The 26878-nt window shown below is 40.8% G+C and overlaps 1 protein-coding gene across 8 annotated transcripts in view; it reads right to left on the reverse strand.

The window, feature by feature from the left end:
* LOC140201906 (2-oxoglutarate dehydrogenase complex component E1) overlaps nt 1–26878 on the reverse strand; it is a 123371-nt gene that overhangs the window by 58573 nt on the left and 37920 nt on the right. For 2 of the 8 annotated variants that reach the window (XM_072266690.1, XM_072266691.1), the window contains exons 3-5: nt 22741–22929; nt 19188–19290; nt 7143–7187 (exon numbers count right to left, since the gene is read on the reverse strand). In XM_072266690.1, coding sequence (XP_072122791.1) covers nt 7143–7187; nt 19188–19290; nt 22741–22929 — 337 coding nt within the window. Of the gene's footprint in view, nt 1–7142; nt 7188–19187; nt 19291–19403; nt 19504–22740; nt 22930–26878 lie in introns of those variants that run through there. The other 6 variants (XM_072266692.1, XM_072266694.1, XM_072266695.1 and 3 more) reach the window with 6 other exon arrangements.

A 26878-nucleotide genomic window follows, 5' to 3' on the forward strand; every position in this document is an offset into this window, starting at 1 on the left:
TTTGCTTATGATAGACTGCTTGAAGATGAACACAAATATAATTTCAGACTACTTGTATCACGTAGGAATTTGGAGGAACAACAAATTAACTTTTATTGAATATAATGTGTTTAATTGCATAATGGTGCTGATGCTTTGCAATAGTTCAACTAAGTTAAAAATATTTTGTTAATGATTTTCATTTGTACTCTGAGGCTTCTCATTTAAGTGTCCAACAATAATTTACCAGCATTGATGCATTCCAGTTGCCCTGGTATCTTTTCTCCATGACTGCAATATCCTGGTGAAACCCTTCACCATGCTCATCACTAACAGCACCAAGATTTGCAGGGAAGAAGTCTAAATGGGAATGCAGAAAATGAATCTGTAGTGTGACATGTTGCATTTCATGGTTTTGTATGCTTGAAGCATGCTTTCAACCAGCTGCATGTAGTTTGGTGCTCTGTAGATGCCGAGAAAAATTTCAACTTCCTTGAATGCCTTCCATGTGATTTTCTCCGGTCCCACTAGAAATTCTTCAAATTGCCTGTCATTGATGACCCATTTGATTTGTGGACCAACAAAAATGCTTTCCTTAATCTTGGCATCAGTTATTCTGGGAAGCATCTGTCTCAAATATCAAAATCCTTCATAGAAATTTTTGTGCCTGGTGATAGCAAATTCCATCCTTACATTCCTGAACCCAGTAATTACTACAGGTCCACAATCCCTTATCCGAAATTCTGAAAACGGAAAACCAAAGTTTTTCTCGTGGCGTGTGGAGCATGTCGTACAACAAGGCTCGTTTGGTGCGCCAACAGCTGACGTTGCTCAATTCAAGTTAATTGCTGGCCTTGAACAACACGCATTTATCAGTGAGCAAGAGATTATGGCAGTTTACTCAGTTAAAGAGAGATTGCTTAGACATAAACCTATGTCAAAGAGACAGACGACACTTGAAGAAGTCTTTAAAAATGCCGTCTGTCATAGTGCGGCTTCATAACTTGAGAATCCTGTTCCTGGCCCATCAGGTACCTGTAGAGTATTTAGCTTTGTTTGCCAGATGTAATGCAACTTAACTGGAGGTACCTGTATGTATTTAGCTTAGCTTGAACCTGTATATGTCCTAGAGTATTTACATTCTACATTTATTCCAGTAAGTTATTTACCATGTGTTTGATTCGGTTCGTTTGAAGCTGTAAATTTTTGTGTTTTATTGAATGTTTTTGTTGGAAATCAAATGTACTAGTGTATTTATGGTCTATAATTATCCCACTATTTCATTTATAAGTATATTACTTTATAAATAAACAGTAATAGTATTTGTAAAAGAGCGCGGATCAGGAAAACACGGAAGTTCTCTCTCCAGCACTCGGTGTTTGAGCATGTACAGACTTTTTTCTTGTCATTATTCCCTAAACAATACAGTATTAACAACTATTTACATACATTGTATTAGGTATTAAAGTAACCTAGAGATGATTTAAAGTATATGGGAGGATGTGCATATGTCCAGAGCTCCCCTGGGTCCTAAAGTCCACCGGCACTGAAGCAGGTTAATTATCAATATAATTATCAATTTTCTGAAATCCGAAAAATTCTGGATTCCAAAATGCGACTGGCCCCAAGAATTTTGGATAAGGGATTGTGGACCTGTCCTGCCATGCAGCAGCCACGCTGTCTAAGCATGGCTGGACAAGATAGGAAACTTTCCAGCTTACATTGTAGGCAACATTTTAATTGACTTGAATTATGAATTGAAATAATAAACATAAGTTTATTTAAAAATTGGTGCGTGACAGGTAAATTTCATGGTGAGTTTCATGATCAGTAGCCCAAAATTCATAAGATACACCTAAAGGTATTCAGGAAGCAAAATCTTTGTTGTCCAGTGTTACAGCTGGAGTGGTTTTCAATAATTGCAGTATCAAATACTAATCCAGTTTATTTTTTAAGAATGGTCTGGATCTGCATCAAAACCATTATGATAATCCTGATTAAAATGGCCAATTCCACACTAACTTGTAGGACATGCCATATGTGGACTTGTGATTAATGCTGTAATTAACGTGAACATTATATAGAAGCAGACATCATGGGGAAAATAATTACGTTGTTCTGACACACCTAACTTTGGAAACAAATAATTGTGCAGGCACCACTGTCGGCCAAGTGAGTTTATAATATATTCAACACTCTCAATGTCAAAATAGTAGCGCGAGATGAAAATGAACAGAACAAAGTCAAACAACACGGACAAAGGGAGAATAAAAGAGGACGATTGCTACTTGTATATGCCGGGACAGGAATTAATGAGCTACATGATAGGAAAGGCCATGTTTAGTGATAATTAGCTGCCAAGATAAATGATTTTAAAACAGCCTTTTGAAAGACTGAGAGATGAGTAGTTTAAAATGTTGCATGAACATCGACTAGATTTGGTCTTTAAAGCAGTAAACACATGCTAAAAATATTCAGCAGTTGTGGAAATCAGTTACAGCATTTGTGGAAAGAGAAAGAGTTTCTAGTTTTGCTGTTGTTCTGCTGAACATTATGGACTTGCTATGTTGGTGCTGCAATGTGTGGTGACACTTGTGGGCAGCCTCCAGTGCATCCTTAGGTCATGTTGGCTGTTTCCACTGTTTGTTTCGATGTGCACGTGATAAATAAATGAATCTGAATCTAATGCTTCAAGTCAAAACCCTGTGAAGTATCCTTGACTGAAATATTAACAATTTCTCTCCTCACGGATACCACTGAATGCTTCTTGCATTGCATCTTTAGAAAAGAGATGAGGAGGAATTTCTCTAGCCAGACGATGGTGAATCTGTGGAATTCATTGCCACAGATGACTGTGGAGGGTAAGTCATTGGGTATATTTAAAGTGGAGATTGATAGGTTCTTGATTAATCAGAGCAACAAAGGTTATTGAGAAAAGGCAGGAGAATAGGGCTGAGGGGGATAATAAATCAGCCATAATGAAATGGCGGAGCAGACACAATGGGCTGAATACTTGAATTCTGCTCCTATGTCTTATGGTCTTTATTGCAAATCTCCTACACCAGAGTCTTTTGATTTTCAGGCCCGCTTCTTTACTGTCCATGTGCAGATCCAGGCCATTGGTGAGGCAATTGATGACTTAAACATCAAGGTGGTTGAAGTTGCAGTGGAGGTTAGAGGACTAACAGGTGTACGTTCCATCTGGATGTATTGTACCTACCAACCCTATTTGCCCTGTGGATGTGGCTCTAACCAGCTATGTTTGACCTCGAATTCAGGTACTGTTTATATAGAGTTTATCATTCTCCCCTTGAGCTCATTTCCTCCCCTCTTCCCAAAGACACGTTGGTTGGTGGTTTAGTTGGCTACTGAAAATTGTAAGTGGGTGATAGAAGAACCAGGGTAGAGTTGATGGGCATGCAAGAGAGAGATCAGTTACAGAGGAATAAGTGGGGAAAATGGGACTGATGAGATTACCCTGATGACCAACATAGATTTGATGGGCCGAATAATCTCTGTGCAATCTGGAAACCAGAAATACACTCCTTACTCAACATATGTTGGGATTTTAAATCAAATTGGGTTTGACACAAAACTTATGGAATATACTTGTAATTATCAGCTCATGAGCAAACACACTAACAAGCTCAATAAAGCAATCTTACTCAAATCAAGATAAACATTAATATATCTAAAACAAATGCAACACATGAGAACCCTTTCAAGTGACTTGAAGGGATTTAATGAGAGCTTCTACACAAAAAGAAACACTCAAATCCCTCAGAGAAAGGGAAATAATTTCTGAAAGAGAAGACATTCTAGGAAACAAAGGGCTATCACATTACACTTCTGTGAAAAGTACTAAGTTCAGCAATCATGAAGGCTGCTTACTGGTATGTTAATAAAAAAATCACATTGAGACATTTCTACAAATAATAAAATGTTCTGACAGCAAATTTGCCCTCCCACACCCATCTAATCAGTCGTGGTTTTTATAATTCTGGTGTTGATTACAGAGAACATTTTGTTCTATACACCATGTCAATGAATTTTCAATAAAACAATGTCTAAGTCAAATGGAAAACAATGAATTAAGAAAACATGTAATTGATCACAAGTCAGAGATGTCATGATAGGGATGAGAATTTGCCTGCCTTTTGCCATGTATTTTACCATTTAACTGATTTAAAAACCCATGGAACTTAAGCAAACCGTCAAACCAAACTACTTAAAGTTACTTGAATGGGTAATGAAATGATGTTTCGGGCAGAGAGAGAAGGAATTTACTGAAGCATATTCACTTTAGTCATCTTCTCTACAAATCCCATTAACAGCAGCAATACTGTTACTCACTATTCTGCATAGTCTTGGGCACGCTGTGCTGATCAATGGGGTACGTATGGGCTGGTAGGTTAACTGGTCACATGGGTGGCGCAGGATCATCAGGCAGAAAGGGCTGGCTACCGTGCTGCATCTCTAAGAAAGATCTGCACCCTTGTGAAAACAAGTGTTTCATTTTCACCCTAACCCAAGGTCATGGTCAAAATTTCACAGCTACACTGCAGTTTCTTTTACTGAATTTGAGATGTATTCTGATTCCCTTGAGGCAGCAGGAATGATTTTGGGAAATGAGTAAGTGACGGGAAAATTAAAGACTTTTACAGAACAGACACAGGAAATTTCCCAGACATACGGCAGGGTAGCAGGCCCAACAAGCCTGCATTGCCCAATTACACCCATGTGACCAATTAACTTACCAACTCATAGGTCTTTGGGAGGAAACCAGAGCACCCAGAGGAAATCAACTCAGTCATGGAGAATACAAACTGCTTACAGACAGTGGTGGGATTGAACCCGGGTTGCTGGTGCTGTAATAGTGTTATGCTAACCACTATGCTGCCCAGTGCTTAGATTGAAAGGTGTTATCTTTACTTAGTGATACAGCACAAAGTAGGCCCTTCTGGCTCTTGAGCCATGCCGCCTCAGCATCCTCTGACAGACCTGACTAATCACAGGACAATTTATAATGACCAATTAACCAACCGGGTACGTCTTTGGACTGTGGGACAAAACCGGAGGACCTGGAAAAATCCCACATGTTTCACAGGGAGAACATACAGAGACTCCTTCCAGAACAGCACCTGAAATGAACTGCGAACTCTGGAACTCTCCTTTGCTAACTGCTACACTGATCAGAGGGACCTGGGTATCTTTGGAGGCTACGGTCAATTAGTTTTTACTATAAGGAGCATTAGAGGAAAGACTGTATGTAAATCCAGTTTCCCTTCCCAAGGAAGGGTATGTTTGTGACAGAGGGAATCCAGTAAACACCAAATTGATTCTTAGGATTTGTGTGTGTGGGGGGGTTGTGGCTAGTCAATGTTTCTTTAAACTATAAGAAGTAATCACAATGAGACATACAAAGCCTTTTACAGGGCTTGACTGGATAGATGCAGGGATGATGTTTCCCTAAGCGTGACCAGTCTTAAAATAAGGCAACACCAATCAGGAGAGTTGAAAAGAAAATATCTTCAAATTTCAAAGTAAATTTATCAGCAAATTATCACCAGACAGTAAGCAAAAGTTTGGAGTTCACAATGGAGCTTGGCTGTGGAGGCTCAGGGCTCAGTCATTATGTATAATAAAGGAAAAGGTTTATAGATTTATGGATATGAGGGGATTCAATGAATCTGCAGGAAGGTGATGATGGATCAGGACAAATGCCAAAGTTTTCCTACCTTTACTTGGATTTATAAAATACTTATGTATTTATTAGGAAGTAATTGAGAATCTCCCGCATCATTATTCAGAAAAGTTAGAGGAGGAAACGTGGCGAGGCAGAAATATGTCTTTACCAAAGGAGGTGTAAAGCACTCCTTCCCTCTACTAGCCTGTAGGTCACCCTTGGGCAAGGTGTAGCACCTGGTTAGCACCCCTCCCACCCCCGATCAGGGTCACATAAAGCCATGGGAGCAAGTGGTAGATGGTCATATGAGCAGCTGGTGCATATACAAGTCCTGGTTATGTGACCACTGACGCCAAGCAGTATCTGAAGAGCATTGATAATAGTTGGGATCACCCGTCTCGTAAAGGCACTGCCCAGAAGGCAATGGCAAAACCACTTCTGTAGAAAGATTTGCCAAGAACAATCATGGTCATGGAAAGACCACGACTGCCCACGTCACATGACACAGCACACCAACTAGGGGAGAATGTGAACACTCAAAGCAGAGTGTAGGAAAAGGGGAATTAAATAGGCATTTTAGTCCTGGAAACTTTAACCAATTGAATACAACAGTTTTGAAACTTTGAAAATAAGTGAATGAGTTCTTCTGCTTAGGCCCCATGTACAGAATACATTACTTTGTTATTTATGTTTGGATATATATCCTTGACTCACCACGTTAATGGAATATGCTGCAGATGTTTTCATTAGGACTTACGTTGGGATTGGAGCTTTAGAAATCAATTGGTAATAAAAACCTAGTCTACTGCTCTCAATGTAGAAAGGGTGAGAGATGGTAATTACTTCATGAGGCTTTCTATCTACTGAATGGAGATTCCATACAACCCCACTCAAATCAGTGTAAATCAGGGGTTCCCAACCTGACCCCTTGGTTAATGGTAAGAGGTCCATGGCATAAAAAAGGTGCAAGTGCACAAAAGGCAGATGGAAGGAACAAAATCCAAAAATCTGTATCACGGGCGCAAGGTTTGATGGAGTAAAAATAAAGAACGTTTCTACAGATTTTTATTTCCTTAGCCTTTATGTAGTTTGAGTGTTTGGTTCATTCTTTTACTACTGTTACAAAACCATGATGTTGTCTCCATTTAACACCAAAAAGGGTTTAAAATTGCCAGCTCAATCCAAACCACCCCCCCCCCCCCGCAAACCTACAATGTACAGAGTGGTGAAGACCAAGCAAATTCCTGGCAAAGATTAACAAGTTATTAAAAGCCTTAACATGACATCAATGATTTTGAAATCAGATTTCAGTACATTTAAAATCAGTAATCAGCCCACAAATACCTGGATAATACTATTGACTTTTGAACACAACGACTGCCCTCCCACCATACAACAGTCTTACTCAAAAATGAATTAGAGAACTGAGAACAAAAATATAACTGGCTGAACATCAAGACCACCAGCATCTGCCTACCTCCTACCGTCAACTTTTTCAGACGCTCCTTGCAGACTGCGATGTCTATGGGGTAAGAGTGCGAGAAACAGACAAAACAGAACAGCGAGCAAATCAGTTAGTTTAAAAGAAGCAGTATAAGAGGTGTCACAAGCAAAAGACCAAAGATTATTTGAATAGTTGCAATTAAGCTTTTGGCAATACAAACTAAATTAGCTGTGATTTCATGATTGCTGATGCAATGTAAACACACCAATGGATCAACAGCAAAATACTGAAATACAAAATAAACAGATCTTTTGAAACTTTTATACATACTTATCCAGGAGCTGGCAATTCTGAAATGTAGCTATTATAGAATTTTCAAATTGTATGGAAAATTATTCTAAGGGGAAAAATACTTTGGATCTGTAGCTATTGCCTTGTTTGATCTTTTATATTGGATAGAGACATTGCAGTAATTGGGCACTCTATACACTCTTTTGAATTGAACACCAAATTATTCCAGAATAATGTTTTTACCCTGTAAGTCACCTACAATTCATAGAAGTTAAAGCTTGTTGTTTTTCTTTTAATTTAAAAAGTATCAAATTTAAGGGGCCAAAGGAACTAGGCCAAATAAGTTTGGCATGGACTGGATAGGACGAAGGGCTTGTGTTTGTGCAGTAGTGTTCTGTGACCCAAAGCTCCCACATACTGATTGGGGGCTATAATTCATTCTAACCATTGGCATGGTTCGAAAAATCCCTTAGGAAAGCATCCATCAACACTGGCTGATCAAACATACAGTACATTACAGAAAATGCAAACTATCCCTACTTCTTTGTGGAAGATTGTGTTAATTGACAGTGGAGAAACAAAAGACTTGAAATTTTAACAGATTCCAATTTCTAAACACCATGAATTACACAGGGATATATACTTTCAGTATACATTCAGTTGCTGATCCCCCTATGGGTCTTTTAACTGCATCATACAAAATTAATAATGTAGCACAAAAATGAAATGAAATTAAAGCAATTTTCATGAACCATGCATACTAAAACATTAGATGAGATTGCAGGGCAGCAATTTTTGGTGCATCATTGATGAGAACTAACTTTGCTATTTGTGCAGTCATAGATTAGTATCCAAAGTATCAGCCTCCAAACATTCACAGGCCCTTCGCAGTAACGTCTCCAATCATTAAGCATCCAGGGTTCAAAGTTTGGCTGTCAAGCCGTACAGTACGAATGTAATGATCACCATTACTGCCATCCACTTTCTACCAGGTGAAGCCAAAACAACATAGAACTACAAGTGTGGATGTAGGAATGTAAGCAGCTTATCCCACCGGCAGCTGAGATGTTTTAGTCCATTTCCACTGGTTATCTAAAGAACAGCCTTTGGCAGATTGAGGGTAGAGATGGGCTGCTTTTCACCTGAAGTCCCATGCCTTGTGCAGCATATTAGCATCTTTGCAGTAAGCACCCCTGCATTGTGAAGGATCAGGAATAAAGCAATATAATATGTAGTTGTTACAACTGACAAAGATGGATGAACAATTTCTTAACACCACATGGGGTTTTACTGATACAGTTTAATCACAATCCCAAAGATTTAATTGCACATAAAACTTACATTCTAAAAAATATAAAATCTAATCTAACTCTGCCTCTGAAAGTTGAATAGAAGGAACCAGATGCAAGCCAAAGGGATCAGAGTAGGTCAGTAGCAGTGAACACAATGAAATAGCGTCTGATAAATGCCAAATGCAAGTATCCCCCACTTTATGAAAGTTCGCTTTATGCCAGTTCGCTTTATGCCACATCGCTTTTGTGAAAGACCTACATTAGTACCTGTTCTCGCTAACTGAAAGAAATCTCGAGGATTTTCGCTTTTACGAAAAAAGGCGAAAAGCGAAAATAGCGCTCAGCGTTTGTCTTGCAGCGAGCCGTTATAGAGGCAGTGCGCACCCCGAGCAGCGCCGCCAAGCGCTATTTCCAGGAACTACACTCAGCATCAAGCCGCCATAGCTTTGAACTGTGTCTGTGAGCATCTGTGCTTTATCTCAATTTATTCTGTGCATCCGTTAGCAAGATGTGTCCTAAAGTATCAGAAAAGCCTAAGAGAGCTCGTAAGGGTGTTAACGCTTAGCGTAAAACTGGACGTAATTAAGTGGTTCGATCGTGGTGAACGAAACTAAATACAAAATGTGATGCGTTTTATTGTAAGTGCCATAGGTTTAGGGCAGGTTTGCAGGATGTTTTGAGTGCTTACAAAGAACAGTATGACAGAAAAGTGCGTGTGTGCTCGCTGTCTTCCCAATTCTGGTAAGTGAAACTACACTCTATGTACATTATTTCTACTTTATATAGGCTCTGTATTTATCATATCATTCTTGCTTTTACTATGTTAGTGTTATTTTAGGTTTTATGCATTATTTGGTATGATTTATGACACTTATGCCAGAATCTTGTACATTGATTTCAGTTCAGCGTTCAATACCATCATCCCGCAGAGACTAGTGGAGAAACTGTCGCTGCTTGGCCTTAACACTGCCATGTGCCGCTGGATTCTGGATTTCTTGACAGAGAGACCACAGTCAGTCCGTTTTGGCAGGAACATCTCTGACTTCATCACACTGAGCACTGGATCCCCACAAGGCTGTGTGCTTAGCCCATTACTGTTTACAATACTAACACATGACTGTGCAGCCAGGTTCAAGGAGAACCTGATCATTAAATTTGCAGATGATACCACAGTGGTGGGGCTCATCAGCAAAAATGATGAAACAATGTACAGGGAGGAGGTCAAACACCTAGACAGCTGGTGCAGGGATAACAACTTGATGCTTAATGTCACCAAAACCAAGGAGATGATTGTCCATTTCAGACGGTCTCAGCCTGAGCATACCCCCCTCAGCATCAGCGGCTCCACAGTGCAGAGAGTGGAAAACATCAAGTTCCTTCGGGTGCAGATCTCGGACAATCTCACCTGGTCCAGGAACACCACTGGGATTGTGAGACGGGCCCAGCAGAGATTGCACTTTCTGAGGAAGCTTAAACAAGCATCACTCCCCACTAACATCTTAACTACATTCTACAGAGGCGTGGTTGAGAGTGTGCTGACCTTTTGCATCACAACCTGGTACTCCAGCTGCAGTGCTGTCGACAAAAAAGCCTTGCAGAGGATGGTTAGGGGAGCAGAGAAGGTTATTGGGGTCTCCCTACCTTCTGTCCAAGACCTCTTTCAGAGTCGATGCCTCCAGAAGACACGGTACATCATTAAAGACACCTCACATCCTCTCCATGAACTGTTTGTTCTTCTGCCATCAGGCAAACATTACAGGAGCATCAAAACTAAAACCACAAGGCTACTAAACAGCTTCCTCCCACAGGCAGACTGCTAAATAGCTGCTCCACCTGACTCTGCTTTGGACACTTTTAACTTGCACTGGACACTTATAACTGATTTTAACTGACATGTGGCTGTTGTGTTTTACTATTTATTGTTATGTTTATTATTTAGTGTTGCGTTTGTTACATTATGATTGCACTGCCCCTGAGAAACGCTTTCTCATTCTGCCCTGCAGAGCTGATGTATGGTTAAAATGACGATAAAAGTTTTTTGAATCTTTTGAATCTTGATTCTTTGATTTGGTAGGTTATTTTTTTGGGTCTGGGAGTGCTGAAAAATTTTTCTCATATAAATTAATGGTAATTGCTTCTTTGCTTTACGCCATTTTGGCTTATGAAAGGTTTCATAGGAATGCTCTACTTTCGGATAGCAGGGGAAACCTGTAAAGAGACTGTTTGCAATGATCTCCAGCAGGGCAACCAAGTGGTAGGTATGCCTTCTTTTGCACACTGGTTGCTTAACAGTTTTTGTGTGTAGTTTTTTCATTGATTCTATTGTATTTCTTTATGAATGCCTGCAAGAAAATGAATCTGTGTCGTATATGGTGACACATACGTACTTTGATAATAAATTTACTTCGGACTTTGAACTCTGCCCCTCAGAATAGTGTTAGTTTCTGATGAAAGTTGGGGGCGATTATCTGTGTGCGTCTAGAAATCAAGATCTGAAAAGGTGTACCAAACAGAGGCTATGCTGCTTCAGGGTCTGCCTGCCAAGTGAATTGCAGCAGGAAACATGAGAACCAGGAAGACCTTTCATTTCTTGCTCTTGTTGCAGTGAAGGACATTAACAATGTAGAATGCAATAAGTGTACACTTATAATGCTATCCCTAATTCATGCCCAGCTAGAGATGGGATGCAACCAGGGCAAACTTGAATGTGGTTCTCCCAAGTCACAGGTGAAATTCAGCTCTTCTCTAATTTTCTCTAACAGAGAAAAATAAAATCCCTCCCCTTACCTCTTCTTCTATTCCTCACTCTGGTCTCTTACCTCATCACCTGCCTATCACCTCCCCCTGGTGCTCCTCTTTCTTCCCTTTCTCCTATGGTCCACCCTCCTCTTCTATCAGATTCCTTCCTCTTCAGCCCTTTACCTTTCCCACACCTGGCTTCAGCCATCACCTTCTAACTACCCTCTTCCCACCTGTTAATTCTGGGGTCTTCCCCCTTCCTTTCCAGGTCTCGGCCCAAAACGTCAACTGTTTGATATTTTCCATAAGATATATCAGCAGAATTAGGCCATCTGGCCCAATGAGTCTGCTCCACCATTTCATCATGGCTGAACCAATTTTCCTCTCAACTCCAATCTCCTGCCTTCTCCCCAGATCTCCTCATGCCCTGACCAATCAAGAATCTATCAACCTCTGCCTTAAATATACATAAAGACTTGGCGTCCATAGCTGCCTGTGGCAAAGAATTCCACAGATTCACCGCTCTGGCTCAATAAAAACAAAGGAGCTGGTTGTGGATTACAGGAGGAATGGAGACGGGCTAACCCCTATTGAAATCAATGGATCTGGGGTTGAGAGGGTAAACAGCTTCAAGTTCCTCAGCATCCACATCACCGAGGACCTCATGTGGTCTGTACACACCAGCTGTGTGGTAAAAAAGGCACAACAGCACCTCTTTCACCTCAGATGGTTGAGGAAGTTTGGTATGGCCCCACAAATCCTAAGAACTTTCTACACGGGCACAATTGAGAGCATCCTGGCTGCATCACTGCCTAATATGGGAACTGTACCTCCCTAATAGCAGGATTCTGCAGAGAGTGGTGTGGACGGCCCAGTGCATTTGTAGTTGTGAAATTCCAATGATTCAGGACATTTACAAGGGGCCCGTAGGATCACTGGGGCCCCAAGCCATCCCAACCACAATCTATTCCAGCTGCTACCTTCAGGAAGCGGTACCGCAGCATAAAAGCCAGGACCAAGAGGCTCCGGGACAGCTTCTTCCACCAGGCCATCAGACTGCTGAACTCACGCTGATTTGAGTGTACTCTATATTACACTGACTGTTCTATTTATTATAAATTACTATGATTGCACATTCAGGTGGAGACATAATGTGAAGGTTTTAACTCCTCATGTATGTGAAGGATGTAAGAACTAAACACAATTCAATTCAAAATCCCTCCTCATCTCCGTTCTAAAAGGACACCTCTATTCTGAGGCGGCGTCCTCTCTACATCCACTCTATCAAGGCCTTTCACCAATTGAATGCTGTTTGACCTGCAGAGTTCCAACATTTGTGTGTTACTCCTTCACTTGGTAAGGAGGGTGTTATTATTCTTATTAAGCAACTCGAACACATCAAGGTTAACTCCTTGATATAAATAACAGATGATGCACATCGGGAAGACAAGAGGTGCATTAAGGTGCGTTTCTAGTTGCATAGCTTCAAGGCCCCAAAGAACATTGTCAGCCTTTGGAAACAGAAGTTCAACTGGTGAAAAATGCAGGCATTTCTAGACATTACATAGGACACAGAGGATGTTACTATAATTTTCAGCCACCAGTAACAGCCAATATGTATGCCTCATCAACATCCCAAAAAATACAGTGTTCTTATTCCATTGCTGTTTGTGGGAGTCCAATGGTTGAAAATGCTTGCGTTTCCTGCAGCACATCAGTAACTGCGCTTCAAAAGTATTTAACTGCCTGCAGAATATGAGGGGCATTCCAGGATTACGAAAGGCACTGCAGGATTTAAAACCCTGAAAAGTTGCTGACTAGACAAATCACAAATCTGGTGAGTGGGAGAGAGAAGACAGCTTACTGGGAAACAGAAGATGGTGTCCGGAGATCTGGGCCTTGGGGTAGAAAGCCATGGGCTGGGGATTAGATGTCAGCAGATTTTTCCCTAGTTGTTATGAGTGCCAAGTGAATGTGGTCAGCACACTGGGGACTCAGCTAAGTTAGACAGCTTGGATGGTTGCGCTGTGCAGAGTATTATGCATCCAAAGAATTACTGTTTGTGGAACTCCACAGATTGAAAAATGTTTATTTCTTGCAATACATCAGTGACCACACTTCAAGAACTTGTCAGTGCCCAAAAAATACTTGGGACATTCCAAGATGTTGAACATTGAAAGAAAAACTAAAAATGAAACGGCATCTTTGGTATTAATGTTCGGTACATTAATTCAATAACAGGCAAAATCTGAAAAGTACAAGGGAGAACTGAAAAAAATTGAAAGGCGAAAATGTACAAGAGTAGATTCACAGTTAAGGTCTTTTATAAACGTAAAAAGTTTTAGCATAGTCATAATAGGACGGCACTGATCGGATAAAAACAAATTGACTGTAACAGAGAAAATGTCTGCGCTATTAACCATAGTCTATATCAAGCGCATACTTGGCACTCCACACTGACGGAATAAAATCTCTGACCTCCAAACTACAACCTCCTATCCTGAGACACAGACCACTGCATTCCATACTCTATGTCCTGAAAAATGCCCTTGTCCCCACCAGATTCCACTGGAACTCTAAATTTTCAGCCCATTTCCCCCTTTCAGCCCCGGTTTACTATCACTGACGTACACTCAGTGGCCACTGATGCAAATATCTAATCAGCCGATCACATGGCAGCAACTCAATGCATAAAAACATTGCAGACATTGTCCAGAGGTTGAGTTGTTGTTCAGACTATCAGAATGGGGAAGAAATGTGATCTGTGACTTTGACCATGACCGTGGAATGATTGTTGGTGCTAGTTGGGGTGGGTGGAGTATCTTAGAAAGTGCTGATCTCCTGGGATCTTCACACAGAACAGTCTCCAGAGTTTACAGGATGGAGCCAAAAATAAGAAACATACAGGAAGTACCTAAACAAAGTGGCCACTGAGTGTACTTTAAAATAAAACACTGTCATGGTAAGGGAAGGGGAAGAAAGAAAGAAACTGACTGGATTACTCTTAAAAGTGCTAGCACAGAGATAGAAGGACCAAATGGTCTCTTTCCAAGCTGTAATGGTTCATTTATAAAATTCATGAGGTGGTTTGAGGTCAAAGACCTCAAGAGTTTCATACAACGAAGCAAACCACTGCAAAAAATCAGCAGATTGTAGAGCAATAGTATATCAGTAGCTGAACAGAGCAAGAGAGTCTGTCTTTAGTTGTCTGTGATTAGCTTAATCAGCAACATTTCATGTTGCCCTGACATTTGAAGGACTAAACACAAATTCTGACAACTGCCTGCAGGACAAGGACACAGTCTGGCAAAACATACAGCAGGCCTGGAACAGGTAGGAAGTGCACATGGATGGGACTGGCATGAGGCCCAGTTATTTCCAGCTAAGAATATCACTGTAAGTACAGCAGTAGCCACGGGTACAGACACCAGCAACATCACATGGGAAAGGACTGCAGGATTTTGCCAAATCACGTCAACTCCACTGCATGAACGGGTCTCTTTGTGGTAACTGCTACAACTTCAAACAAATAAAAATAAACAATTACATCTAATCCGAGCCTTGATCGGATATCTCAGAACTATTTCAAAGGGCTCGATATGCAATGAATTACTTTTCAAGTGGTTAAGATGATGTAGCACAGCTCTCAGCTGTTTCACAGCAGACTGCACGCCACACACAGCAAGATGAATTGCCCTTATACGGCTTCAGTAGTGTGGTTTCAGGACAGGACGCTGAGCAACATTGAGAGTTAAAGGGCAGCCAAAAAGTCAGGCAAAATCAGAGTGTAGCATTGCTCTTCCTTTGGTAAAAGATTATTGTCTGATATCGCAAATGGTGTTGAATCATCACCAAAAGTCAAAAATATATTTGAGATGTGCTGCAGACATTTGCTTTTACCCCACTACTGTACTTAGCAGCCTCCGGGAAAGGGACGTCTGTTGTTTTCTTTCAAGCAGCTTTTTAAAATTTAAAAACTGCACTGCTCGGGAAAAATACCACAGTGTCGACAATCCAAAAGCTGTTCGCACTTGGGTAATCTTTAAAAAAAACTAAAAGGGCACAAAAATTTTGGCATATTGATCCAAAAACAAGCTAAACTTGAGAAGTATAAAGAAGAACTGAAAAAGAACGAAAGACAAGAGTGTTAGAAGAAATTCGCAAGAACCAAGGCGTTTATAAAGGTGGTAAATTGAAGGTCAGTTAAAACAGGGAAAGTCTGAGGTACTAGATATGAACTTTATATGTCTTCAAAAAAAAGTGCTAACTTTCACTGCAAAAAGAAGAGGTGGTAGAGAAATAGAACTAGATAAGATTTGTGAAAAGGAGGTACTTAAGAACTTTACAGTGATCCCATTTGAAAATCTCCTGGACTTGACAGGATTGAAGAGAATTGCAAAGATGAGAAGTGTGGGAGTTGCCACCATAATATCCTTAGTGCTGCCGAAGGACTGAAGAAGAATTTTACACGCCGTTTTGAAAACTGAAGAATAATCATAGCAAATATATCGGAGGTGAAGAATCACATTTGACATTATTCTGGGAAAAGGCCATTTGATGTTTGGAATATATCAGCCTAGATTTGTTAATGACAAATAGTGCTGACTATAAAACTCACCAACTTTTATAATTAGGTATCTGAGAGGAAATGTAACTAGTATGATTGAGGTGTATACCGATTTTTTTTTTAAAGTATACAAAATGGACTTGGTTACAAAATAATGACACCGGTAAGGCTAATAAAAATATTACATTAAAGAGCAAAGAGTAGTGATGGAAGTTTATTTTTTAGACTGGTTAGAAGAGTGCAGAAGTGTTCCTCTACAGTGGGATCTTCATAATAAAATCAGGAATGGGTGTGCAGATGATTTAAAGTCCAAATACAGTGACAGATACCAGCAGGGTCTGCTTATGAAAGGGGCAGACGTGTTGTATGAAGAATGATGAGAGAACATACACAAAATGAAACAGCTTTGAATGCTAAAACAGAGAGATCTGGAATTATATGTTCGCTTGAGGACAGTGGAATAGATTGGAATGTTTATTTTAAAAGAGTATCATTAGCTTTATAAACAGGGGGAGGGGGAGTACAAGAGCAAGGAAGAAATACTGAATTATTTAAAACATCATTTGGCCTCAGCTGGAGCACCACAAGCAAATCCAGTCGTTGAACTTTGGACTGTCCACAGAATGCAGTGTACAGACTGAAGGAGATTGGCAGAATTAAAGGCAACCTACACTTCCTCAAAGAGTGAAGCAGATTCAACAGTAAATAAACTCTTGCAATGGGAACAAGCTTTAGGCTAAGGTGGTGGGGGGAAGAGCTGCGAAGTAGAATTAATTGGACACCCTTTTAAAAGAGCAGAGGTACAGAGCCAAATGACTCCATCTACAGAACACAATACTGTGAATTTCACTTCCAAGCCAAGTCTTAAAAACCAAGAGCAACACAAGCAAAATGCTGGAGGAATTCCGCAAGTCAGGCAGCATCTATGGAAATTAATAAACAGTCGATATTTCGGGCTGAGACTCTTCATCATGACTGGAAAGGAAGGGGGTAGACGCCGGAATGAAAAGGGAAGAAGGATAGCTAGACGATGATAGGGGAAGCCAGGTGGGTGGGAAAAGTAAAGGGCAGGAGGGGAGGGAATCTGATAGGAGAGCAGAGTAGAAGGGGAGAAGGGGAAGGAGGGAGATGACAGGCAGCTCAGAAGAGTTAAGAGGCCAGAGTGGGAAATAGAAGAAAAGGTGAGGGGGAAGTGGAGAGAGAAGTATTTATTTACCAGAAGGAGAAATCGATATTCAACAGTTGGCAGCTACCCAGATGGAATACATGCGATCAGGTTGGAGACACCAAACAGAGAATTAAGGCAAAGGACTTCAGGGTTTTTCAACATTTTAGACCCTATTTGTCCATTTCAGTATATAATAGCTTACGCTGTATCATCTCAATTCACAAAATAGGAAGGTTAGCCCTCCCCCCCCCACCCCAGAGTTCTGCCAATGCTGTTCTTTAGCCAGTTGATTGGAGCTGCCTTGCTGTTAGCCTGGAACTCGTCAAGTTACACTCTAATTGTTCTTTCACTTGACCATGTTTAGTTTGGCTGTAAGTGTTAGAAAGAAGGGGAGGAAGGAGACCAACACTGCAGCTCACACCTTGGACATTTCCTCATTCACATCTTCCGGTGTAACTCCATTGCTGCCATCCTTCCATAGGACGATAAAGAGTATCAAATCACTGCTTTACTGCAATTGCCTGTTATTGTACCCGGCTTTCAGATACAAAGTACAGACTCAGGCCCAGATCATACAAGTCACAATAGTTTCAGCACCCACCAGCTCTTTTCTCCCTCCCCAATTCACTTCTGACCAACAGAACAGCTACTGGGTTGCATGTTCTTTCAACAATGCATATCTTCTTTAGGAAAGGAAGCATGCCAGTGAATGGGATGATTAAAAGGAAATTGCACGATTGGGGGGGAATTGAAAATATTGAACACTTTTCTTTTTAAAAAGGTGTCCATGCTTCGAAAAGAAGATACAAAAAAAACAAAGCAAATTGTACTTTTCATTGCATATTAATGTATACCAAATGAGAAATGTGTTTACACAAGGCATCCGCGCGACATTACGGGAACGCAAAATTCAGTAGATCAGCAAAACTAATCTCACTTCTATGGTTAGTAACTACTTAAGCAATTAGTGAGCAGATTCAAATTAGTGCATGAATTAGGATGAAATCATTCCGTGATTAAGTGTGCACAGAAAACATTAAGGAAAACATCACCACAGCAACAGTTTGAGATGTTCAGAAGTTATTTCTGTACGCTGCTTTGAAGTATTTGAATTCAAAAGTATCTAGCCCAATAACAGCTACTATTAACTTCAGGCCATATTCATACACACCAGGCAGGACACTGTCACATAAGCCTCCGTTTGGTAGCACTGTCTATTATCACGAAGACAGACATGAATGAGGTTTTTTTCAAATCTGTCAAGGAAGTGTTGGCAAGATAAACAAAATGACTTGATAATCAGTCTCTGCTAACAAGTATATACACGGATGTATTTTGATGTCAAACTCAACTGTTGGCAAGGTCTGATTGCCTGAAAATTCACCAAGGAGGCTTGATGTGGAGAATAGCCACTAGAACAAAGACTGCTGAGGTATATTACTACAGGTGTGGCTGTACCCAGTACTAACCAGCATCTTACCACAGTGGAAAGAACTGGAGTTACTGTTGAAATTTGCTTTAAAAAAAAACAAATAGAATTTTAAAAATGCCACGTTTAAAAATGTTCCAATGGAGCTGAGATAAGTGGTTTCAGTATCTCAAAAATCACCTTCAGTGATCATCAAGTCCAATTATATATATATATATATATATATGAAATTAGGTTGATTGACAACAGATTTTGCATCAAGGTCCAGACAGCTATTGCTTAGTACAAATACAGATTAATATTTAATTACTTTGGGGAGATGATAAATAAGTTTTTACGGTTAAAATTGCAATTGGAAGCTAGAGATATAGATTGGACAGAGTACCATGTTGCAGGGCCCCACCTAGGCACTGGTTTTATTTAATGCAATCGGTATTTTGGAATCAGAGCCAGCTTACAGAACAGGTCAGGGAAAGGGTTCAGCGGTTCATGCATCTCTCATAGCTGAAAACTGAAAGCCAAAATTCTACGTTGCAAAATCTAGACAGAGGAGCTCAAACAAAGGGAACGCCATCCATTCGAGAGCCCTCACCAAGTCCGTTTGAGGAAGTGGCTAGGTTAGCTGGAACGGACGACTCCAGGTCCGCATCCAGAATTCCTAAAGGGTCCAGCTGCGCAACATGATGCCCTCGTATCTGGAACGTGGAAAAGAATGGAGAAGAGGGGATGGTGGAAGAGAAGGGGAAGAAAAGGAGAAAGAACAATTTACATATTTTCAAAAATACTCAGAATTTTTAAAACATCTCACCAAGGTTGGAGGTGCCAACAGGAAAAGCAGTACGAGACTCATCAAAATCTACTATATTAATGCCAAGTGGATCAAGTTTAGTGATGTGGTGACCCCTGACCTGTGAATAAGGAACAAGAATATTCAAGAACAAATTTTCTGTGCTGGGGTACGACACAATACTTACACATTACAAGTACCTTCATTAGATCACTTAGCATGCTTCTCCAATTTTACAATGAACACTCTGAAATACAGAGAATTATATAATTTGAATGATATGTATATTATTGGCCGAAGTAAATCTTATAGTCTGAATTATAAATATAATAACTATTAACATGGAGTAGTTCATCTTCTACATTCTCTTTTGACAGTGATTAGAACAGGCTTGACCAGTTCACAAGCACTGGCTGCTTCAAGGACAAGTGACTCTGGGAACAATAAGATATTCTACTACAAAGGTGATGTTGGAGGTAAGTGTCAGGCCTCATTTGGTCCTCAATTAATGATTACATTCCAGCAGAAGAGGGTGATCAGTAACAGCCAGTGCAGCCTCCTTTACACTGGTGAAACCCGAGGTAGACTGATGGACCGCATTGTCAAGCACCTTCACTCCATCTGCAACAAGCAGGGTTTTCCTGTGCCAAACTATTTTAATTCCAATCTCCATTCCCATTTCAACATTAAGGAGTGTGCCCTCTAGTGACATGATGAGGCCACTCTCAGGTTGAAGGAGCAACACTTAATCATGGTAGCTACCAATCTGATGTCATGAACATCGACTTCTTTTAACTTCTGGTAATTTCTGGGTCTGCCCCCTTCTCCTTTTTCCTCCATTCCCCATTCTGACTCCCATCTTACCTGTTCACTTCTCCTCATCTGTCTATCATCTCCCTATGGTGCTCCTTCTCCTTTCCTGTCTCCCACGGTCCACTCTCCTCTCCTATCAGATTCCTTCTTTAGCCCTTTCTCCTTCCAGCTTCTCACTTCATCCCCCTCTCTCACTCACCCACCTTCCCCCTCACTTGGCTTCACCTACCACCTGCCAATTTGTATTCATTCACCTTCTCTACCATCTTATTTTTACTTCTACCCCTTCCTTTCCAGTCCTGATAAAGGGTCTCGGCCCAAAACGTTAATTGTTCATCCGCCTCCATAGATGCTGCCTGACCTGCTGAGTTCCTCCTGCGTTTTGTGTGTGTTAATCAGTAACAGCAACCCTGGTCACTTCTGTATAAGACAATGTCCAGAAAGCCCGGGGCCAGGAGAAGAGCTGATAAACACTTGCAAAAAACAGCAGAGAAATGAGCAGTGTAATGAAGTTGATAGCATTGTTCTGAGAGCTGGTATACACTTAGGTCAAGCAGCATCTATGGAGGGGAATAACAGTTGATGTCTGAAGCTGAGACCCTTCATCAGGACTGGAAAGGAATGGGGAAAGAAGCCAGAATAAATAAGTGGGGTAAGAGGAAGGTGAACAAGCTCGCAAGTGTTAGTTGAAATCAGGTGAGGAGTGAATGTAGGTAGGCAAAAAAATGTCTTTTAAAAAATTGTAGCTGTGATATATGGCCTAAATAAGAGAAGAGTGCAGATCAGCCAAATTTCAAGAAAATGGCTAACTGGTCTATTCCATGATCTCTTTATCAATGCGTTTAGTGCAAACAAAATGGATCTTTCAGCAGATATCAACTGTACACACAGCAGGTAGGATCATAAAGAACATGAAACAAAGTTATGTAACTGTCCCTAGTTTTCCTCTCCTGCTGACATCATTTACTCTTCAATGATAGGCTTCCAGCCTCAAGAGTTTCCTCTGTAACCTGCATAGCTCTTTTCTAACTTCACGCCTTGGTTATCAGCAAAGGCGGCCATGATGCCCCTGGATATTTGTTTTGCTGAAGGTTCCTCAACAAACTATCCCCACCTACACTTTCTTGAGGACAGTATCACAGCAAGGAGACAAAATCAATGGCAGGCCAGTATGCAGATCAAAGGAAATAAAGTCAGCATGGCAACAAATGGATCTCAGGATTCTTTTCATGGCAGATATTGACTGTGAGAAGTCTAGTGTTGTAGCATCCGTTCTGCTGAGGTTTTGAGTCCCACGGATCCTTTCCTGATCAAGTTCAAGTTTAATTGTCATTCGAGAAGTGGCAGATAAATAACACTTCATCAAATGGTGTTTACCAGTGCGGCGGCTATACCCATTACCTGAAAGTGTATTAGGTAACAAAGTTCAATGCATCAATATTAAAGCAACCAACTTGATCTGCTTTAAGGATTGTGTAATAAACATTGGTCAATAAACATTGCATAGGTTGACAAATAACAGCAATTGGTGAGGATGGTGTCATTTGAAATGTAGTTCTGAAGTTCAAATTTATTATCAAAGTACATACATGTTGCCACATAAACACAAATCTCTGCATGGAACAGTCATTAAAATTACACTCCGATCTAATCTAGGCTCCAAATTCTTATCTTTACCAATCTTATCACTCTTTAGGATGTACAGTTGGACTCTGTGCCCCTAGGCCAAGTCAAGTGGGGAACAAAAGTCAACTTTTGCTGTTATTCAGCAATTCCTGCCACAACGGAAGCTTATGCGGTCATTATAGAATTTAAAATTCTTTGTAGTCATGCAAGCCAGAGAGCAGAGGCAAAACAAGGTGATTATTAAGACAGTATTTCTAGCTCATTGGTTGGGAAACAGCCATTGAGTGAGATAATATATTACAAGAGATTCTGCAGATGCTGGAAATCTAGAGCAACACACACACATAAAATGCTAGAGGAACTTAAGCAAGTCAGGTAGTATCAATCCATAGATGCGGGGGAGGGGTAGGAGTACAAGTTAGAAGGTAATAGGTAAAACCAGATGAGACCAGGTGAGGGGGAAGGTCGATGAGTGAGAGAGGCGATAGGCGGAGGAGGTAACGGACTAGAGAAGGAACCTAACAGGAGATGATAGTGGACCATGGGAGAAGGGAAGAAGAGTGAGGTGATAGGCAGGTGAAGAGAAGAGAAGGGGTAAGAGGATCTCCAGAATAGGCAATGAGAAAAAGTAAGGGTGGGGGTAGAAATTATTGGAAGTTAAGAGAAATCGATGTTCACACTGTCAGGTTGGAGACTAAGCAGGTGAAATAGGAGGTTTTGCTCCTCCGACCTGAGAGGGGGGACTCATCGTTCTTTTTCCATACATACTGCCTGACCTGTTGAGTTCTTCCAGCAACTTGTGTTTGCTCCTCATCTGCAGAATCTTTTGTGCTTACAGAACGTTCATAAAATTTACAACACTCTGATAAAGACATTAACAACAGAAAAGATTCACTGTGATTGGCGCCCAGCTGACTACCTGATATGCTCTGATGAGTGACTGCACAGCCAAGTGATCCTCTACTAACTTGTCCACGTTTGGTTGTGCAATTATCCTGGACTGGGCCTGAGGTAAGAAAGCCGGACTTGCACCCAGCGGAGGAGGACTTAGGTAAGCAGTGCCTGGTGGTGCTCCCGTGTTAGCATTGCGAAAGAATACGTCCCAAGACTATGGAAATAAAAATTTAGAAGGAAGAATTTCTGAGTTTCAAAGTGTAAAATTTGAAGAAAAATATCATCTACTATACCAGTAAGAAAAATCTAAAAGTTCAAAAAAAATTATCAAAAGACATATCTGTACTAGAAATAGCTTTTCATTAATTCCATTGTATTTCTTCATTAGTTATGTTTACGCCATCAATCTGACAACCAATATGCAAAAGATAAATCCTGCAATTAATAAAAAAAGGAAATAACCGTTCATGAAGTTCCAAGTAAATTTATTATTAAAGTACCATATAAAACCCTGAAATTCATTTTCTTGCAGGCAAACTCAGTAAATAGACTCAATGAAAGACCACATCCAACATGTTGGACAAACAACCAGTGTGAAAAAGACCACAAGCTGCAAATACAAAGGAAAAAATAGTAATAAATAAATAAGCAATAAGTGTCGAGAACACGAGATGAAGAGTCCTTGAAAGTGAATCCATATGTTGTGGGAACAGTTCAGAAACGGAGCAAGTGCAGTTGAATGAAGTTCAAAAGGCCTGGTGTTGAGGGGTAGTAACTGTTCCTGAATCAGGTGCTGTGGGTCCGGAGGCTCCTGTACCTTCTTCCTGATGGCAACAGCGAGAAGGTGCATGATCTGTCGTAGAGTTCTTGAAACTGAATCTATAGGTTGTAGAGTCAGCAGTGATGTAGTTGTTACTGGCTCCAGTTTAACCTTAGTCCAGTAGCCTCACAAGAGGACATTCCCCAAACTCATCTTAACTCTTGTAATGTTAGAGTTATGTTTTTAAGTTTTCTTGCTTGTGATCTTTTCAATAGAACACTGCTCCTTGAAAATGCATTATATTGACTTAGGACAACAAGTCCCATCTCATCTAACACACACACACAAAATTCTGAATTTATGAACACCTGGTTTTTGCCGCAGCACAGTACAAACATGACAAATCTCAGTTAACATAAACTGGGCAACAAAATAAACATTATGACATTATTGCAGATTTAGAGAGACAAACGAAATATAGTCCAAGGTAGTGTTGAGGATTTTTGGGTCACAACAGACCATACGACCAAGGAGTAGAATTAGGCTATTAAATAGATTGGAGTCTGCCTCGCCATTCCATCGTGGCTCATTTATTGTCCCTTTCAGCCTAATTTTCCTCAGCAACACACACAAAATGCTGGAGGAATTCAGCAAGTCAGACTGAATCTATGGAAATGAATATAGTCGATGTTCCACGCCAAGACTCTTCTTCTTAACTCTAAGTTTCCCGCCTTCACCCCATAACCTTTGATACACTGATAAATCAAGAACCTATCAAACTCCGCCTTAAATATACCCAATGACTTGGCCTGCACAGCTGCCTGCGGCAAAATAATTCCACAGATTCACCACCGTCTGGCTAAAGAAAGTTTTCCTCATCTGTTTTAAACGGACATCCCTCAGTTCTGAAGCTGTGCCCTCCGGTTCTAGATTCCTACACTACAAGAAACATCCTCTCCATATTCACTCTATTCAGCCCTTCAATATTCAATTAGTTTCAATAACTCCCATCAGGTCTTTTTACCCTTGCAGTTTCTTAACTCTACTCACAAGAATTCCACATCTTCTGATCCAATAGCACCTCTTTCTAAGGATTTGATTTCAATTTTCAACGACTGAGCCACCCCACCTCCCGTGCCTACTTGCCTGTCTTTTTGATACATGTGCATCCTTGGATGTTAAATTCCCAACTACAATCTTCTTTCAGTCACTTCTTGGGGATGCCCACAACCTCATAGCTGCCAATCTCCAACTGTGCTAGGAGGTGGTAGTGTTAGGGATTTTTCAGATTGGTTCAAGAACGCTACAATTTGAGACTGTTAGGGATTTTCCGATCAGTTCAAGACTATAGTTTGAGGCAGTGTCAGGGATTTTCAGGTCGGTTGTTGAAACTTGAAGTGAGGGTCATCCTACACTTCCTGCCTGAGGACAACATTGCCCCCCTCAACCTCAGTGACATCTAATACACTGTAAATAGTTGCCCATTAATCCTTCCAACCAAATACTGCAGTGTTCACTACAGAAATATATGGCATATGCAGACGAAACAAGATTAAGGCATAATCTGCAGGCTTTAAATAATACTGCGCAACGATCTAGTTAATAAAGCCGCTTTAACACTTGTATTTTGTAAAGCAATTGCTAAAGTTAAGGCGATTGCATATCAAATCATGCATGTAGCAGAAATGAAATGTATGAACAACCTCTGAAAGGAGAGGTGAAATAGACTGGAGGCAGCAAATGTTCAGTAATGCCAGAGGAAACCACCGAAAATAGCTTGAAAGGAAGTTACATAGAGTTTAGGGACAGGGTGAAGAGGACAGAAAGAACAGTGAGGGATTAAGTACAAAGCCAGCAGATGTTAACAATTGAGGGAGGAAAGAATTGCAAAGTCATTATTTATAAAAATATGTTTTATAAGAGGTATTTATTCATACTGGTTACCTTTTTATCAGAAGAAGCTTGCTGTAAAATCCACACTAAGCCAAACTCGCCTGATCTTGGTTGACCTCAGCCAGAGCAGATGTGAGCACTTGGCAAACGATTGAGAGGCAATGCCTCTCCTGTCAGATATAGTGACCATGAATCCAAGCCTTCTACTGGAAAACACATATTAATGTATTGGACCAGGACTGAATTGACTGTGAAATAACTGGGCAGTTATTGGGCAGAGAAAACAGACACTTATTTTCAGTTGGTTATCTGGTTGCAGGCCAAGGAGTTGGGGATCTGGCTGCAACAAGGGAGTTAATTTCTCCTCCCTGAAAGCATAGTTCCCTGTACATTGGTACACTTGACATTTTAGCACACATAGCAACCAAAGTCAAAATTTTTACCCAAAAAGGTTTATGATGCGCAGTGTGCTCTGCCCATGAACCTTAACCTTTAAACATTTTGACATTAGAGGAAAACATCATACCTTCAAGACTTGGTATGGCAATTGCTCTGCCTGCCCGTCTCAGCAAGGAACTGCAGAGTTATGGACAAGCTCAGTACATTACAGAAACCAGGCTCCCCTCCATGGTCTCTGTCAACACTTCTTACTGCCTTGGTAAAGCAGCCAACATAATCAAAGACCCACCTACTCCAGACATTCTCTCTTCTCTCATTGGGCAGAAGAAACAAAAACCTGAAAGCAGGTATCACCATAAGACATTCAGCCCAGTGTCTGCTCCACTATTCCATCATGACTGATTTACTTTCTCCTCTCAACCCCATTCTCCTGCCTCTCCCTGTAACCCTTGATGGCCTTACTAAACAAGAATGGACTGCGCAGCTTAGGATAACGGCACCCAATAATGACTCCTTTGCTTACATCTTTGGAAACAGCTCTATTTATATCTTTAATATCTCATTTTTCCCTTTTCAGAATTCTTTTGAAGACCCTGACCTGGAGTTACATGCTGACTTTGGTTCTTTGTGGAAAAGGGACCCGCTCTCTGGGCCTTAGGACCGGCCGTTTTTCAATTTGCCAAGGATGCAGCACGGAAGACTAGCGCGCCTTCAGGGTGCCGGATTTTTCGTGGCTGTGGAGGCCGGCAGATTCAAGGTTAGTGCTACTGCCTGGTACATCGTGGAAGTACACAGAAGATTGAAAGCAGTGAGTTGGCTGCTGGCTGTGCCCCTGGAAACCTGAGATCTTTGGGCACAGAGCTAGGAAAAAGCGACGCAACAGACTTTTAACACCATAAATCAGCAAGTTGTTTTGTTATGTCTCCTTTCTCGCTGTGAAACGGGGTCACCTCTTTTTCCCTTATTAGGGAGAGACAGCGAGTCTGTGGTATATCGAATACCGGGTGAATGAGTAGTCTTTGGGATACCACAAGTCTGTATCTTTATTGATGCTTTGCTGCACACTCCAGTGCTCGGTGGAGGGTGCAGATGCTTTTTTTGCTGGTGGGGG

This window comes from Mobula birostris, chromosome 8 (genome assembly GCF_030028105.1).
Source record: "Mobula birostris isolate sMobBir1 chromosome 8, sMobBir1.hap1, whole genome shotgun sequence".
Classification (NCBI taxonomy): Eukaryota; Metazoa; Chordata; class Chondrichthyes; order Myliobatiformes; family Myliobatidae; genus Mobula; species Mobula birostris.